Here is an 18,297-nt window from a genome sequence, read left to right as displayed (position 1 = left end):
TGAAATATTAAAGGTGAGCCCTCAGGCTGCCTTCTGTTGCCTGTATTTGTATAGTGGTCGATGAGTTTCTCTGTGCCATTGGTTCTGTAGATGAACCTTGTGGTTTTGCAGCAACCACTTCTAACTCAAATGGCTTAAGTCGTAGCATACCATCATGTTCCTCACTTTGTAGATGGATAGAGCCTATTTCACTGGTAAGGATTTCCTAGTACCTAGTTAGCAGAAGGAGTACTGTACTCAGAAGTTACTGAGTACAGTAACTCAGTATGGTGGCAACTATGTAAATTAAGGGAAAGCTTCTCATTTTAAAAATAAGGGTATAGGACTTAAAGGCTTAGGAAAGATGATAGGTAAAAAAAAAAAATGGGAGGGTTTATTTAGGTTGCCTGCCTTTGTTTTGTACTTTGTAGGTAGAACAGCAACCTCTTGCATTTCATATGGCAAACTTCCAGTCATTTATCTGATACTGAAATAGATCATGTTTGGGACAGTGATACTGGCAATGAAGATTTTCTTTTATTATTGTTAACGTCATCAGTTGTACTGAGGGACATGTTTTAGTGGGAAATATTGGTGATAGGTGGACAGATGGACTGGATGATCTCGGAGGTCTTTTCCAACCTTGGTGATTCTATGATTATTTCCCTGTGAGGGGTTACAGTATGCAGTTTCATTAGGTTTGGTGCTGGAAATTCTTTCATTAGCTCTTAAGTCTGTAAACAATATAGTGATCCAAGCATTAATACGAATGTTGTTAACTGCCTTTTTCCAGCTTTCTTTGCTTTGTACTACTGATGCCTGCAAGTTATGTAATAAGTAGTATGCAAGGACATACATTAAAGGCAGTTCCATATTGTAGCAGACTTTATGGGAAGGTTATTTTTCTCATAGCAGAACTTAGTGGGAAAAATGATTGCACTGTTGATTTATTTTGAATGAACTCCTGGAAGGCTTGCTAAGTATGCCATGTGGAAAGCTCCATGAAATGCTGAGGGTTAATACTCTCTGCTATTAATTTCAAATTCCAGATAAATACGGTTTCAGCTTTGATCCTATCTGTACTAATTCTTTGTCACTGTACTAATTAATTCAGCATGCTGAAGAAAAGATGCTAATTTGGGCATCAAAGAAATAAACGGGTTGGAGGAGGAGGTTGTGTTTAATGAGAATTGTTAAAAAGATCACTGTTACTCCCATTAGACTGGATCTGGAAGCTCAGTCATTTTAGTCTAGCTTCCAGGAGCTTGATACTGTAAGTTAAAAAAAAAAAAAAAAAAAGACTTAGTTTAATGTTGACATAACAAAACAGGAGCAACAAAATATTAGCATCTAAGGGCAAGGCTTTGTAATGAGGAGGTCTTGTTGCAATAGGTCTTGTACTGGGGCATCCCATGGCTGCCGTGGCTGAAGCCTCCACGGTGGATATGGGATCTGGTCACTGGCAACAGGGCAAGGAGAAGAGATGTGCACCTGCCCCTGGCACAGAGCTGCCCTTCTGACAGAAGTTTAGCTGATGTCAGGGAGGTACTGCCATCTTCTTGGATATTGGTACAGATTTGAACAGTGTTGCTCAGCCCTTGCTATGTGTGCTCTGTTCTCAAAATCACAGCCTTTACCCAAACATACTCTTGTCTCTGTATTTGTTTCAGCTGTTGCAAAGCTCTTGATCCTACCAGTGTAATACACAATGGCATGCTTCTGTCCAATAAGTAAACATTTAATAATAAACCTTTTAGGTATTTAAAGAGCCATTAAAAACATAAAAGATGTATTTCATTAATGCTGCTATTAACATAAATGTAAAATGAGCCTGGTCTGTAATCACAAACTAGTCTGACTCACTAAGGATCTTTACAGCAATATTTAATACTCTGTAAAAGTGTATGTATGAAAGAGATTAATCAAAGCACAGCACTGCTTCTAGAGCATTTCTTCTACTGTAAAGCTGAGTGATAAAATAATTTAAAACACACGGCAGTAGTGGCAGTTAATAAGCTTTTTATAGTCCCTGTGTGGACCTGAAAATCATACCTTATTAGTATCTTTATCTTTCTTGCTCACTCATTCATTCTTACTCATATTTAAATTTAATTTTAAGGGTTATTTCTAGTCTTTCATAAGGGAGCTGCTTTAATAATCCCAGCATTTTCCTCCATTTGCTGTGAAATGACTAGGAGCCAGAGCTTTTGTTACATGTACTTTTCAAATTAGTCTGTTTTTTTTACATATCATTTCTGGACACGTCAAGAATTTATTACATTGGTAGGATGTGTATCTTGCTTGACTGTGTCATATGCCCTCTGCCCTCCTGCATTATTTCCCTGCAGATGTTTGCAGTTCCATTATGTACCATGTTAGCTGCAGTGACACCTACTGATCTAAGGAAACTGAATTAACTAAGAAATCCAAGTTTCTGACTTCAGTCTTCAATATGCTTAGGGTTCTACCCAACAGATGTTTCTCCTGCTTAGAAGTTCAGGATTTCATAGACCTGCCTGCTTTTTAATCCTTGAAGCAAATATCAATACGTTTGAGATCTGGAAGCTCCCAGCTCCACATGGAAATGAAGTGTTGCCATGACCACAGCTTTAGGTCTTGCATGTAAGACGTTTATCCCAGATATAACAGAGCAGGCCTATAGAAGGTTTGTTTTAATTTGTATCCCCTGGAATAGGGATAAAAGTCTTGAATTGAAGCATACATTAGCCTTTATACTACAGCCAATTCAATGGTAATAAATACTGCAAGATGATGATGTACACTTGGTATTCAGAGACTTCGTTCATTTAATGTTTCTTAGGGGAAAATGTTAGTTGTTTGCAGAACACCCATATTCTTCTTGGAAATTCAAAGAAATAAGATAATCCCTCACTGTGCTATGGCATGTTCTCAGCTGTTGCATATGGGCTTTTCCCATAAGGATGTATAGTCACTTTGAGATCTGATCACTTAAAGAAAATTCCTTTATACTTTTGTTTACAGGACTGTGCTCTGAGTAGTTGGAATATTAATTTTCTCAACTGGAAAGTATACTTGGACCATTAAGCTTTCACTTTTTTCACAGTACTTCCCAGGCATTTACAGTGGATAATCAGAGAGCTGGGACAGTCACTCAAGCAACCTGGATATTAATAGATTTATTTCTTTTTAGTCATTAGAATTGCAAGTGGATTCATTTGGCATAAACTGGTTATAGATAGATATAGAATGAGAGGATGCAACTGACCCATTTGTTTCAGGTCTTCTTGTTATATTTTGCCATTTACACATAAGGTTTTAAGGGTAACAATTCTGACATTAAAGAGAATTTTGCTGTGTTGAGTATAGCAAACCAGTCCTTTTAAAAATTTATGTGCCATATATCTTTTCATTAATGTTTTTATGCTTCTGTCAATAGTATTACTATAAAAGGCATATTTTACCAGAATCCAATTATTTGTTGCCTGGAGAACTGGAAACCTAAAGTCCTAAAGCCATTCAGTTCTCATAGAATTTTAATATGAATTTGATTAATTCCATAGTATAATTTTGACAATAGATTTTCTCCTGTCCTTGTTAAAGTTAGTAGTGGGGCTCTCACTGACTTCAGTGAGAACAGGATCAAACTCAGCTGGGCAGCAAGTACTTTTTTTTTTTTTTTTTGTCCTATAAGCACTAGAGAACCATTAAGTCTGTAGTGCAGAAAACCAAGCAAAATTACAATCAGTGGAAGTTAATTTTATCATCAGAAGCCCATGGCAATTAGAAAACGATGATAACCAGACCATAAATTTTAGGACAGGGTGCATAAACTCAGGCAGAGATTATATTTTTGTGTCTCTGTGGCTTAATGCTTTCTACTCTATAATGCTTTTCTTTAGTGTTAAATTTTTGTTCCTCTTATTCTTTAATGTTTGTGCAAGATCTTTGTTGGGCTGAAAAACATATTACAGTAATAATAAAAAGCATTGGATTTTTGTGATGTAGCAACATGAAAAAGAATCCAAAAATGTGAACATTTCTCTAGCCTAGAGCTATATGCTGCATACTTAGTATAACAGGTAAAAATTGTAAGTCTTCATAAATCCCATGTGAAGTCAAAAACAGGAAAAAAAACAAACACCAAAACCAAGCAACAACAAAGACCACACCTTAAAACAACAAATGAGGTTTTTTTTCATCAAGTCCAGCTCGCTATTTATGATTTACAATTAAAGTGGAACTTGCCAGTTTATGAGAGAGCAGCTCTACCAGCAGACAGACAACACTGTTTTTGCGGAGAGTTGCCATATTTGCAGTTATTACAATCAAGATTTTTACTTTGTCTTGTTTAAAATGTATTTATTTCCTTTGTTAGGAAGAAATAATAGATGGACTTGAAAGGGAAGTATGTTGAACTTCTTTTTTGTTTCATTTCTCCTGAGTATGCAACATATTCAACTCCAACTCCCTGCAGCAATACGGTATGCCCAAGAATAATGTTTTCAGAATCAATACATACAGTCAAATATAAGACTCCACAAAACTATAATTGAAACAGTGGGAGAAAAGTAATCAGACTGAATATATACTAAGTACAAGAGTTGGATTATGACCAAGATGCCGGTTTTGAGAAAACTGCCATGAGACCTTCGCAACATGTGCTAGCACTCAAAAGCAGGGTGCCTTGAGGTGCTGCCTGCTGGTGCTCATCCCAGAGCCATTTATTGTTTGGCTGACTGGCTCCTATCGTTCCTTTTATGACCGAGTTCTTATTGTGTGGAAGACTTGCTGCAGAGTCCGTATGAGCTTCATTTGCTCTTAAGCTCATAATTTTTGATTAAATGCAGTAAATGTTGGGATTGTTAACTTATAAGCCTGACAACAGAGTATTTGCAAGATTTCTGCTTTGGTAAGAGGAGAAACTTGAAGTCAATGGTTTACAACTGAAGTATATGCATAGTAGTTCAGCTCTTCCACTTGAGGTGGCTTGGGATAACATGGAAAAAACGTATAAAGGAAAAATCACCAAGGCAATACTGCAGAAGAGTTTGTAATTTTCAGTCGGAGTAATTAGTTTTCAATATGGTCTATTTCAAGAAGAAATAGTTACTTTTTTGTACGTTACTGTCATTGATTTACATTAAAGGACACATTGATTTGCCTGGGAAGACACTGATCATTTATTTACCTACCAAATGGAGAATTTCAAACTGGGGAAGAGGAGAGGAGGCTTTTATACTTTTTGACCCATAATACATGAGCATATCTGACGTACCTGACCCCAGTATTCTGTCTATCTCTATCAGAAATAAAATGTGGCTCTCCAGTTTAGTCACCTTTTACAGGCTGCATAATGCAGGCTGATATGTTATGCATATCTGTACACCATGTAAAACAGTGGGACCCCTGAACTGATTGGGGTCTCTGGAGGAGTTTCACAGCATGAATATTAAATGATAGTATGTTGCTGGGCAGAAATAAAAACCAGAAATATTTTTAAAAGAGCTCATGTGAACTGCCTCATTTTGTAGGTTTTGTAGTTTTTTGTAGTATTTTGTAGTTTTTTATTTTTGTAGTATTTTGTAGTATTTTATTCTTTCTGACTGCAAGCTTATTTAAACAAAGAACAAATCTTTAAATTAAGACCAGATATGTTTTAAGAGACAGTAGATACTGATAAGAGCAGGACATGTGGTCTAGTCTGGGTTACAGTTCTGTAGTGATTGCAGATTACTTCTTTAAGAGCTGTCATGTGCTAAGAGGAACCTTCAGCTACATTAAAATGTGCGCTGATGATAGTCCAGCCCCACAGTGCCTTGCATTTCAGGTTTGTTGGGCTTTACTGCTTTCTCTTTCAAACAGCATCTTTAAAAATTTCAGAGACTAAATCAGTGTGTAACTAGACCTTCCTAATGTACATAGCCTATTTAAAATTGGTAACTTCTTTTGCAGCATGGGATCTAGAATTGACCAAGATAAAAGCTCTCAATGTTTTGATTGCCTAAAATTTCTGTGTTTTATGATAGATAAAATACTGTTTTTTCTTCTGGTAATTACTTTCTCCTGACTCCTTCCTTGATATCTTAAACAGATTTGGAAAGAAAAAAGAAGATAAAAGTGGGAAAGCAGATCAGAAGGGGAATCCAAAGCATGACATACTTAAAGAAGAGGATCTAGAGAAAATGAAAGATGAGCGTGAAAGGTGAGTAAATAACAGCATCTTATTTCGTCAAAAGAAAAACTTCAAAGCAAGGACTGCCTGAAGTAAGTGGTCAGACAGACAGCCTGACCAGAGAAGTCCTAGACTGTGCCCACTTGGAGACAGGTCCTGGCAGTGGACAGCTTTTAGGCTGGTCTCCTGGCTCCCAGAGTCAGGGCTGCTGTATTACGGGAGCCTGCCTTCCTGCTGTAGCTTCTCTGCACTTTTCTGTGTAACTGCTATTCAGAACTTCTGCTAAGCTAGTCAAGATAGGTTCCTTCAAAACCTGTTTCACCTCTGGCCATGCCTCAGACCAGCAGACTTAGCTTTTTTTTCTGTATTTCTCTAAAGCAAGAACCTCCTTTTTTCTCTCCTGTCAGCTTCTGCTGTATTTTCCAGTACACCAGACCTTTTGGCTTTGGCTGGCTGTGCCACTAGATGGTGGTTTTTGTACTTAAGTATGCCTGGCAAGACAAGAAGCAGAGGTTTGTAGGCACCGCTTGGCATGTGCCAGTAGTGAGATGCAGTATTTCTGAAGGCTCCATGACTGAAATACTGGAGGAACTGCTGATGTGAATAAGACCAGTTCTATCTTGTTCATAAAAGGTTCCTTTTTAATGCCCGATTTAACCAGCTTTGTTACCTTTCCAGATAGAGAATATGTAATTTTCTCCTTTTGCGTGTCTGCCCATGTCTCAGATAGTTTGTAAGTGCTCACAAGGCTTAGAAAGCTTCTCTACCCCATTTCCCAACTCATCCGATTGTCCTTCACGATATGCCAGTGGGGGTCATTGCTCGCCTCTGATGGCTGCTGTCAGAAAAGTTAAAGAGCCCATATTTGCTGGCTTTAAACAGGTTTCTGCAGTTGCTGTAAGACTTCTGAAGCTGTAGTATTATGGATTGTCAATACATAGGAAAAGCTTTCAGAGGTGCCTTTGAACACTGGAGAATCCTCACTGGAGAATCCTGCTCCTAGGAGATGAGCAGATGTAATTCCGTTTGAGAGGCAAAATCTTTCCTCTCAGTACAGATGAGCACTCAGGCCAGCCTTTGTGATGCTGGCCAGTGCCCAGGGAAAAGACACTCTGCCTTTCTCTTGAGTCATGCAGTGCATGGTCAGCTGTGTGAGTGGATTGATAGCTAATGGATTTAAGGAGAAAGAATAAATCTAAGCCTCAACCCTTGAAATCTGCTGCTAAGATTTGTTCTACTCATTTTAAAAGCTAATAAGGTATCCAGTTGCTACAGTGCTTCTACTGGATATGCTTAGCCAGTGTTTTAAGTATTTAGTTCATCTAAGCTAAGTAATGTCAGGAGAAACTTTGTACCATTTCTTTTTTAAATTTCTGTATTGCTTCCTCAATTTTGCTAGATTGATGAGTGCCTTTATTTTAAACTGCTGACTCCCAATTTGGCTACTGGCAATTTGAGAGGTATGTGTCCTTCATTTTAAAGAACCCACTGTCTTTTATTAGGATCCTGGCAAGCTAGGAAGCATGTATCCCATCTGTTAAAGGGCCAGTGTCATTTAGTAAAATGTTGGCAGGCTGCAAGGAATGAACCCTTCTGTCTAGAGGTCTAACGTTCCAGTTGGACATGAGATAATTGTTCTTAATATTTCTTTAGCATTCTGTGGAGTTTTTTAAAATTACAGTCGTTGATTGACAGTAACTTGGTAAGACTACATTAGAAACTGGCAGCTGAAAGTCTTCATCGTTCTGGTTTCTCTAGTAATGATTTCAGTTTTGACCTGGAAGAGTTTATGACTGAAATGGAGAACAGCAGGTGTGTTGAGAAGTGGATGAAGCAAGATGATATTTTTAACCCACTTATTTGACTCTTATTCCATAATGCACAAAAATAGAAATATGCTCTATTTTCTATCAGGTAATATAACTTTTATACAACTTGAGGATTAAAATTAAAAATTTATAAAATACAATGAAAAGGAGTGAAGGAAATTTCCTTACTTTAGCCCCAAACCTGTGCAACATGTGCTATAAAAACAAGCAAGTCACTTCAACTCTCTAAATGAAACGAGTATAGTTGTATTATATAGATGCCCACGTAAAAATATATATGGACTGACTCTTGAACTCTTCTTGAATCATTTACAAGACATGGGAAGCTGTCTTTCCAAGAAGAAAGTTACATAAGGTAGCCAGTTCTCATGTATGGGTAAGAACGAGCAGGGAAGTGATCATCCCTCTGTACTCAGCTCTGGTGAGGCCGCACCTCAAGTATTGTGTTAAGTTTTGGGCCCCTCACTACAAGAAAGACATTGGGGCCTTGGAGCATGTTCAGAGAAGGGCAACGAAGCTATGAGGAGTCTGGAGCACAAGTCTTATGAGGAGCAGCTGAGGGGACTGGGACTGTTCAGTCTGGAGAAGAGGAGGCTCAGGGGAGACCTTACCACTCTCTCTAACTACCCGAAGGGAGGTTGTGACGAGGTGAGGATTGGCCACTTCTTCCATGTAACTAGCGATAGGATGAGGGAGAATGGCTTCAAGTTGTGCCAGGGGAGATTCAGTTTGGAGGTTAGGAAATACTTCTACAAGGAATTGGTCAGGCTCTGGAATGGGCTGCCCAGGGAGGTGATGGAATCACTGACTCCGGAGTGTTCAAGAAACATTTAGATATTCTACTGAGGCACATTGTTTAGCGGGAAATATTGGTGATAGGTGAACAGTTGGATTGGATGATCTTGGAGGTCTTTTCCAACCTTGGTGATTCTATGAACTATTTGAGTAAAATCAGTGAATGGGAACATTATGTGTCTTAAACATAATTCAGACTTTTTGCTTTGTTGTTAACTATTCAACTAGTGATGATAAGGCAGTAGACAAGTTTTATAGCTCTATCTCAAGATTTAGTAATTCTATAATGTAATTCAAATCCAAGATTTTAATGCACATATTGGCAAAGAAAACCTTGCAGCACATCCACACCATACATCTTTCTGCTTCTATGATTTCACTAGCTGCAGTTCTGCATACTTGGTCTTATCTTTACAAAGCCAACCTTTGCTGAATTTTGCTAGAGAATTGGTCTATTTTCAAATGTTGTATGCTAAAACTATAAGGAACATAGTGGTAGAACAAAGGGACTACAGAAATGTTGATTGAAATGCAGCTTGTTTTGTCCCCCAGTGCCTGAAAACAAATCTTGTATTTAAAATACAAATTGCTTTTCTAACATTTAACCTTTTTAGAGTTCATTTAAACACATACCTGATTTTTCCTTTGCAAGATTAGCTAAGTAATCTTTGTTCAGATACTCAGTCTAATTACTACAGTTTTAAAGTTATTTTGCTTATACTTCAGTTTTCTTAAATGCTGACTGCCTAAATATTTCGGAATCTGTCATACTAAGACATACTTAAGATTTTTCATCTGACAATTTTTCTTTAGAGGCTGAGCTGTCCATTTTTGGACACTAGTGGAAGTGGTCAGAGTAATTGATTTCTGGGCTGGGTGTGACAGGATTAATGATCGAGTGTGTTTCAGCATCTTAGCAGCTGTGGAGCTTGCATGGTTTTGGAGGTTGGTTTTACATTCACTATATGCTTGGCAGATCTCCAAAAAGCAGAATACTGTTCCAAGATCTCAGCTGAGAAATATTTTTTAAAAGGAAGTGCTATTTTCAGTTTACGGGAGTAGGTCATCTCTCAGAGTTTTATGAAGGTTTTTTTGATTGGTACTGCATAGGTAATAATTAACAGAATTCCAGGGACAGGCCTGACATAATTTTCTATTTTCTTGGATGCAGCTTTGTTCCGGAAACTCTGACAAGATTTACAGACATGCAGAAATGTCAGATTTGATCACTACATGATTATAGATTGGCTGTGTGGTACAAACTCAGTGACTCTGCCTTTGACAGGAAACATCAGATCTTATGTAGGTGTGGTGCAGAAACATAAGTCCATCATGCTCAGAGTAGGCTGGATTTACTGTTTGCACATGCACTGTACAATTCTTTCTCCATGCAATAAGTCTGACACATCCAGAATGTGTTAGAGCTAGTAGGCGTATGCAGACAGATCATACAGTGCTTATTTTTTAGTGCAGATGCTTCCCAAAAGGATTGGACTTCCTGCACATTGGTCTACGGCATAGATTTGCTTGACAACCTTTTATAGGCCACCAAGATTCAGATTTGAACCTTAGAAAGTTAAAGTAAAATTGAGTATTTCTCCAGACTAGCAATTCTTATTTCTTTTCCACATTTTCCAATTCTCACTTCTCAGCACATCTCTCTGCACTGCCGTGTAGCTGCACTTCTCTGGAGCAGCTCTGCATCCTGCACTAAAATACTGACATCATTATCATCATTATTTTTTTTACTGCTTGTATTCCCTAGCAATCCCAAACAAGATGAAGGTCTCCTTGTACTCCTTGCTCTTAGGGAAGCTTGTGCCTGACCCTGTGAACATACAGTTGAAGTAGCAGAGACAAAATCTGGCAGGAATAAATGTGTCCCGAGGGTGGGAATCTGATGTGCAGGCAGTTGCAGCTGCTTGTCCAGGTTCCTAAAAAGTCCCTGTCGGACCAGGAATTTGTTCCAGACCTCAGCCTCAGGCCTTTCATTGCAAAGGCAGTACTTTATTATATGACTGCTACTTCTGCAGGCTTCAAGTGGTTAAAGGGAGTTTAGGATGTTAGGCATTCCTTGTTTAGTAATAGCTTTATCTGTGTCCAATTGAATATGAAGTCAGCACCTCCTCTGAATTTCACAGCTTTCTCCTTCTCTCCCTACCTCCCTCAGCTTTTCCCTGTGCCACAGCAATGCAGTAACACTGAAACTTTACCAGAGAAAGTCAGAACTTCATGGCACGGATAGTTTAGGTGGATTGACTTGATGTGTGATACAGTTCTTTGAGGTGATGGTTTGTCCTCCCTGACACTGGTCAAGTGGTTCCTTGGACTGAGGCCCTATTTTAAATAAACTCATTATTTTGTTCATGCTTCAAAGAGTTGGCTGTAATAAAGCATGTGCTCCAAAGGTCTAGAATCTGCCCGTAAAAGGGAAAAGCAAATGCTATGTCTGCGGTTTATTTTGATCAAGCTGACTCAAATCTGTATTTTTAGTGTGTTCTGTATAAATTACTCAGAATCTATCATTTTAACAAGATGTTCTCCACGTTATTAAACACTGGAAAAGATCCCCTTTTTCTTTCCTTCCAAACAGCAAAGTTTGGAAGGAAACATTTGGGGTTGCCTTCAAGTTTTATAAAGTTTGAAAATCATTGTAAAACAAGGTAGAAAAATATATTAGGCAATTGAGTTTTATACATAATAATTTGTTTGTCTTTCAAATGCAAATAAAGTGACTATAAATTGAAATAAAAGTATTTTTTTCCTGTTTAGGATTATTTTACTGGAACAGTCCTGCTGAGACCAAATTCTCTCTTCCAGCAGAGTTGAACATTTCCTTCACATTAGAATGAAATTTCACAAAATAAGGCACCTTATCGAACAGAGGGTGATTTTAATAAGAGCACATGAGTTGGTGAATACGGAGGCACCCTGTGTAAAAAAATTATACTCTTCACTTGTTCATTGGTGTAGTGGTTTTGTTAATCAGTCTTGGTTTTGTACTCCATTATTGGAATTAATTGAGGAACTTTTTTAATAGTGTTAAGTTGTTGCGTGGAATGTTAGAGACGCAGAAAGAACATCTGGCCCTTGCTTTCTGAATGTCTGAACTGAATACTTAAGTTACAGAGCATCTCAAGTTTGAGTAAAATTAAATGTTTTCAGTTTTTGCATTAAAGACTGAGTTTCTTTTACTTTTCGGAAACCTTCCAGAAGTTGAAGAGAGCTTCTCTTGTCTTATCAGCTCTGGGGCTTGTTGCCTGTTCCCATAGTTAAAAAAAAAAATCAATACATGTGTTTTTGATATTTGGCAAACAGAGATTTAATTTTGCAGCTGTGAGATCCCCGTACGAAGGGAATGCATCTTACAGAAATAAAAACATTTAGAGACCATTCCTATATGAGAGAATACTTGTGAGTGAAGCTCATTCCATTTCTTTCTGTTAGCATTTGCTTCATTATATTTAATTACAAACAATTTGTGAGTTACTGGAAATGAATGTGAAAACAAGAATAGTTGCAGGCATGGCAGTGTAATACAGAAGCCAAATTGTTTTGAATAGGAAGTTGAAACTCACAACAAGAGAAGTATGATTTTTAAATGAGTGGTACATCTCAGAGTGCACTCATAATGCACGGAAATTGTTACCACCCCCATGTAGTTTTTGTGCTTGTATTATAGTCTCACGAGGTCTGAAAGTATTATTATAGCTGCTTGTATTTCATATTGATCTCTGATAAAATGTTGGTAGTTGCTCTTCTCACCATTCAGCTCTGTGCTAAACCACGTGTTTTTGGGGCTCCTGAGCTTGTGCTTCATTATTTATAAAGGGTTAATCCAACAGGGCATATCTGTCCATTGAGAATGCCTGACTTTGCAGCACAGCTAGGTCCTGTGGTTTAGGCAAAATAAAGTGTTGGATGTGATCCCAGTTTTAATACTCCCAATTTATTATAACCATTGAACCCTGATCAGATCACGGATTGGATTGGATCCCAGTTTTTTAAATGTCCCAACTTATTGCTGGCTTGCAACCCTGATAAGAGTACATATTTGATTAAAGCTTCAGTTTTCAAAAATTCCAGTTAATTACTTTTAGATTCTTATTAGATCACAGCCGTGTAGTATGGTATGTTGAAGTTATGAAAAAGTTAGTAGATGATGTTGCACAGGTCAAGGTCATAGTTTCATTTTGTGCTGACAGTATGAAGTTATCAGATTTCTGTTTATTACTGTGGCAACACTTGCACCGGACAGGAGGACAGATTAATCCCAACCCCACTGATTCTGAATGATTCTCATTTTAGATCTGCTGCTGCTCTGCATACCAGAACGTGTAATAAAAACCTACCACTGAACACTGAGAGGCTGATGCGAGGTTATGAATAGCTGAGGTAGATGACTCTCACCTGCCTCTGACAGGTTGTGATGTGGCATTCAGAACCAAATAGAGGTTTGAGGTTTCTTTACTTGGCTAATCTACTGCTGGAGAACATTTGTCTGAAAACATTAGCCTGAGTGTTGATCCCAGACTGTCCTACATCAAGTACATTAAGAACTGAGGACTGCAAAATGGCACATGAAATCAGTCCGTTTCTCCAACTGTCACAGTACTATTGGAAACTGCTGGAAATAGCACTTCCAGATGTCAAAGCCATGCCCTCTAAATAACACCCGAAGTCTCATCTTGGTGTACTTGGCTTGCCCTTCACTGGGGCACTGCTTTCACTTTGCTCCAGGGACCACATCCCACCAGCTGTGCCCACCTAACGCAAGGCTCAGGGCAGCCCAACAGCAGCAGCCTGCCTCGTTCCTGCAGAAACACACCAGTGTGGTGCTTTTCTGTATGGATGGGGTGTGGTGGCTTCATGTTTTCAAACATGGCTGTTTGGAATACAGTGAATGCAGTGAAACTGGCCGGTGTACTGGCCAGCTTGGGTAATGGAGGGGTTTTTGGGAGGCAGACCACTCTGCCCTGGGGATTTCTGTGATGCAGTACAGAATGTAGGTCAGCTCTTGGCCTACCCCAAAATCAGTAAGGGCTTAAGAATGACTTGGAAGCTGCATTTCATGCCTTGCCTTCTATTTGTGATTTATGACAGTCTATCATAAAGTCTTTGGCAAGCACTTTGAAGTAGTGCCACAGCACAGAATTCCTGTTCTCTCTCCCTTACCAGCAGGAAAAAAAAAAAAAAAAAAAAAAAAGAGATTACAACTCATAGGGATGCAGAGGCGGACAGGAAATCAGTTTGGATGCGTAATTCTCCATAGCAAACAAACCAAAATGACTGAAAATCTTGAAGCTTTCTCTGCTGGATCAAAGCTGGGTTTTGCTTTCTAGTCCAAGACTGTTAATTAGAAACAACCTGTGAAGCCCAGACTAACAGGCAGGGAATGTTCCTCTTCTTGAACAGAAAGATTCTGTTCAGTGGATTCTAGGTTTGCTGTTGTAAGTACAGAATAAAAGAGATGTAACTGGGATATGCTATTCTGTGGAGCTCTACCACTAAGATTTAATTCAAAAGAAAGCAGGTTGTGCAAACTCATGAGGTCTTGTTGAAGGAGGAAGCCTGGGGACCCAGAAGGTGCTGGTCATCCTTCTGGGTCTGTTCTCACCCATGTTACTGCATGCGGTTTTGGATGCTGGGCTTTCATGGTACATCAAATCAACATTTTGTCTCCCATGGGCATTACAGTGTCTTACCATTACAGTGGTATTTTTCTTAACACTAGTGTTAACAGTTCTCAAGGTTTTTGACTGATGCCTACTGCAGCAGTTGCTGGGCCTGAGTTAGGGCAAATGGATAGATTCACAGACTGATGTCTATCACTCCATCTCCCCGTATTTTTTCTGAGATTATAATGCTCATTGCTTATCTGGGGAACAACTCTGAAATAATTTGCTTGATGTCTTGGTCATGGAAGTAACTGTGGCTTTGAGTGCAATTGGTATTGTTTCCATTCCTGACATTGTTTGTATTTTGGTCATAGGAAACAAAGTAAAGTCCTGCTTCCTAGAAAAAATCTCTGTTACTCTGATTCTATTTTCGTGACTATTTGTTCTAGTAAAAAAGATAATATCATCAAAATGGAGATGAAGCAAACAGACAGAATGGAAACATGATTCAAGGAAATCTCTTAAAAAGAAAACAAATTACGATAAGATAAATCCATCTGTAGTATTCTTCATTATTATCCTGGTCAAAACATAGAAAGTATTCCACATCTATCTTCCCTACCTCATTCTCTCCTATATTTTAAGTACATTATATTGTGACAATATTAAAAATAAATTAATTAATTTAAAATTCGTTATTTTCCCCAAAGGTAGAAAGGGAAAGTAATCCCTTGAGATGCATTTCTTACACACCTCTCCAGCGTGTTGAAGCTTAATGTAGCCTCATATGCATTTCTGCTTGGCTTTTGATTACTGGGGAAAAAAGAATGTGACATAGATTTAAAGCCAGCTGGCTAAGGTGTCAGTAGTGGTATGTGGCTTAGTGATTTGTATGGGTGAAGCTGAACTCTCTGCCAGTCCCGGCATCATCACGTCCTCCTTATGAGTTAATTTTATGTGCTAGATGTAAGTGCATCAGAACATGCTGCAGACCCATGTCCCAGGTGATTTGAGGGCCACAAATTAGCATTGATCCCACAAAGTGATAGGCTACATGCAAGTGAGTCAGTTCAGAACAGAAGGTAGTGGGTAGGTTCTGGGGTTGGAAAACATGAATCTGTATTAAAATTAACATTATGAGAGAAACATTTTATTGGAACCCAGTGTTGCACAATGACTAGTGTTTGACGTGCAGAGTACTTACATAGCAAAGACCCCACTCGGGCCCTTCCTTGGGTATGATGTACACAATGACTGATCTATCTTTTTTTACTGAAAAGTACAAATTAGAGCGGCCTGAGAATTCTTTTAAATCAGTGTAGAGAACTAGATCTGCAACTTACTTATGGTCTGCAAAGTTTCTGCAAATGTAAGGCCATCTTGAAAGAGGAGCTTGACTTTTTTAAAGGCATCAGAACATCCTATTAAGAGAGCCTTGCTGACAGAATAGTTACAAGTAGAGAAAATTACATTATCAAATAAAATACAGCATTTAATATACATGAGGTGGTTATCTGGCTTTAGTAATCAGCTGCATTTCACCAAATACAGAACTAATGTGGGCAAAAGTGAGCATCTGAAACTTTCAAAGATTTAACAGCAAAGGTAAAGTTCTGCTCTCATTGAAGTTCACAGGCAGAAATGCACTGACCTCATTAGAGCCACGATTTTCTTTAGAGGGCAGGATCCTGTGTGAGTTGGTAATCATGCCCTGTCACCACTGAGATAAATGGAAGAACTTTAAGGTATCTGTCTACTCTATCCAAAGCTCACACTTGGTCATCAGCAAAATCCTCATTTTATGATATGAAAGGGCTACATTTCTTCGTCAATTTATCATAAACTTAGACTACATTGACCATAATGTTTATCTCCCTTGTAGTTTTTTGCTTACAACACTCCAAGGGCAGCTTCCTCGGTCAATTCAGCATTACATGGGGAGTGTAGGATAGTTCTCTAGAACAGGCAGTGTTTTAACTCCGGTGGTTTGATGACTGGGCAAAGTAATGCTTGTTGCAAGATCTGTCCATTTAGCCCGAGTTGGTCTCTTACTCTTTTGAATTTGTGAGATGCCTTTTTCATTTCTGGCACTATTTCTGTTCTTATTTACAATCACTAATACTAATTATGAGGGAGAGGTTGTTCAAATCCGGCACCATAGAATGAGATAGAATGAAGAAACACTTGCAAAGCTTATGGGAAAGGTGTTTTTGACAGAATGCCCTGAAAGATAATGCTAAATTAAATATTGCTTCAGTCTTGATGAGACCACATCAGATGTCCTCAATTTACTGGCAAGAGGTGGATTTTTATTCTATATTGTTTTATTTAGCTATAAGACTTGCCTGCCTCTAAAGTTTTCCTGGGTTATGATTGGAAAAAATACAAATGAGTCTTTTCCTGATAAAAGATGCAGGTTTGAATCAGATTGTTAATGTCATTATAGACCATGTCTGTCTGAAAAAGATTATGAAATAAAAAAATGCACTGTACTGAAATTATTTCCTCAGATATTCAAGTGAAATATATCCATTCCCATCAGTGATTATGGTTTATGAATATCTGAAGGCAGGATGTATTCAGTCCACTATTATGTAAATGAATGAAAATACAGTATTTTAGTTACCAAAATATATTTTGCTAGCAGCTAGAAAGAAATTAAAATATTAAACCCAATGGAAATCTAAGTGACCTCCTGCAGAAATAGGTTGCTTTCCTCTAGACAACCCGTTACTCAATATATGTATGAATTAGGTAAATGAGAGACAAAAGCAGAAATGTTATGTAAAATCACAGTTGAAGTATTAAGATACTAAATCAGATGTAAATTGAGTAATCATTGCGGTATGTAGATCTCGGGGGGTAGTCACATGAGCAGGGAAAAAAGAAGTAGAGCAGCTTTTATTCTGCTGTTCACAAGGAGCAACAAACCAGTGGAAAAATGTTTGATATCTCAATGATTTCAAAACACTTAAAGACCAGGTCCTTTTTAGGGGTTTAGGTACGCCTCAGACTGCTTGTATGCACACTCGTTACGTGCTACTCTTTTTGTGAACAGAATAGAAACTGTCCAAAAGGACCTATGGCTCCCGCCACGCTTCTGTCGCATTTTTTATCTGTAGTTGTTATTCTTCCTTCCCTCCCAGGAATATCATTCACTGACTTAGCCAGCAACTTGCTAATTCATGTATGTATTTGCTCTTCCCCAAAGTCTTTTCCTCTGAATCTACCATACAAGAAATGTTGCTGTATTCATCTGAAGTATTAAATGAGGTTTCTGAACCACTCAGTATTTTGCTGTTGTGAAATACACTGTTTGGTCAGCAACTGTATTTTCGGTCCCTTTGTGGTGTTTGACTTCTTAGATTGGCACCTTGGGGTTCAAACCATGTCATTCTTTGTGCTCCGCTCAGGACTAAGCACATAGTCAGTGCATGGTTTATTTAAAAAAAAAAAAAAAAAAAAGTTATATCACCTTTATGCTTTCTACGGAAAGTCAGAAGAAAATAGTGTATTGCTGCCTTCTTGGGTTCCTTGAACAACTGCGTAGCAGTCAGTATCAGTAGACTTTGAGTACTCTCTCTGCCCTCAAACAAAAGGGCAACCTTTTTGCAGCAGCATAGCTCTTTTACAGGGGCTTACTGATAGTGCTGGGTTTGTATGCTCCTGGTTGTGCTAATCAAATTTTTACCTGATCTTGAGATATAAACGGAGAATAGTCTGTTTCCAGCCACAGGGGGTGGGGACAGCCCGTCATCTGTTAAATAGGAATCATTTAGGTATTTCATACTCATATTAAACTGTGGATAAAGCTGAAGCTGCAACAGCTTAGCAGAAAGTGTTGGAAAAGCTGCTGCTAATTCAGTAAATAATGAGCAAAAAAAGAACTAAAAGATCACTACAGAGGCTGGATAAGGCATCT

The 18,297-nt window shown here is 38.4% G+C and overlaps 1 protein-coding gene across 1 annotated transcript in view; it reads left to right on the top strand.

The window, feature by feature from the left end:
* Window positions 1-18,297, top strand: part of PARD3B (par-3 family cell polarity regulator beta) — a 374,909-nt gene that overhangs the window by 272,377 nt on the left and 84,235 nt on the right. Inside the window, exon 19 of the mRNA XM_021398013.1 lies at window positions 6,053-6,163. Coding sequence (XP_021253688.1) covers window positions 6,053-6,163 — 111 coding nt within the window. The remainder of the gene's footprint in view (window positions 1-6,052; window positions 6,164-18,297) is intronic.

Source organism: Numida meleagris, chromosome 5 (genome assembly GCF_002078875.1).
Source record: "Numida meleagris isolate 19003 breed g44 Domestic line chromosome 5, NumMel1.0, whole genome shotgun sequence".
Classification (NCBI taxonomy): Eukaryota; Metazoa; Chordata; class Aves; order Galliformes; family Numididae; genus Numida; species Numida meleagris.
This window is presented reverse-complemented; position numbering and strand designations above follow the sequence as displayed.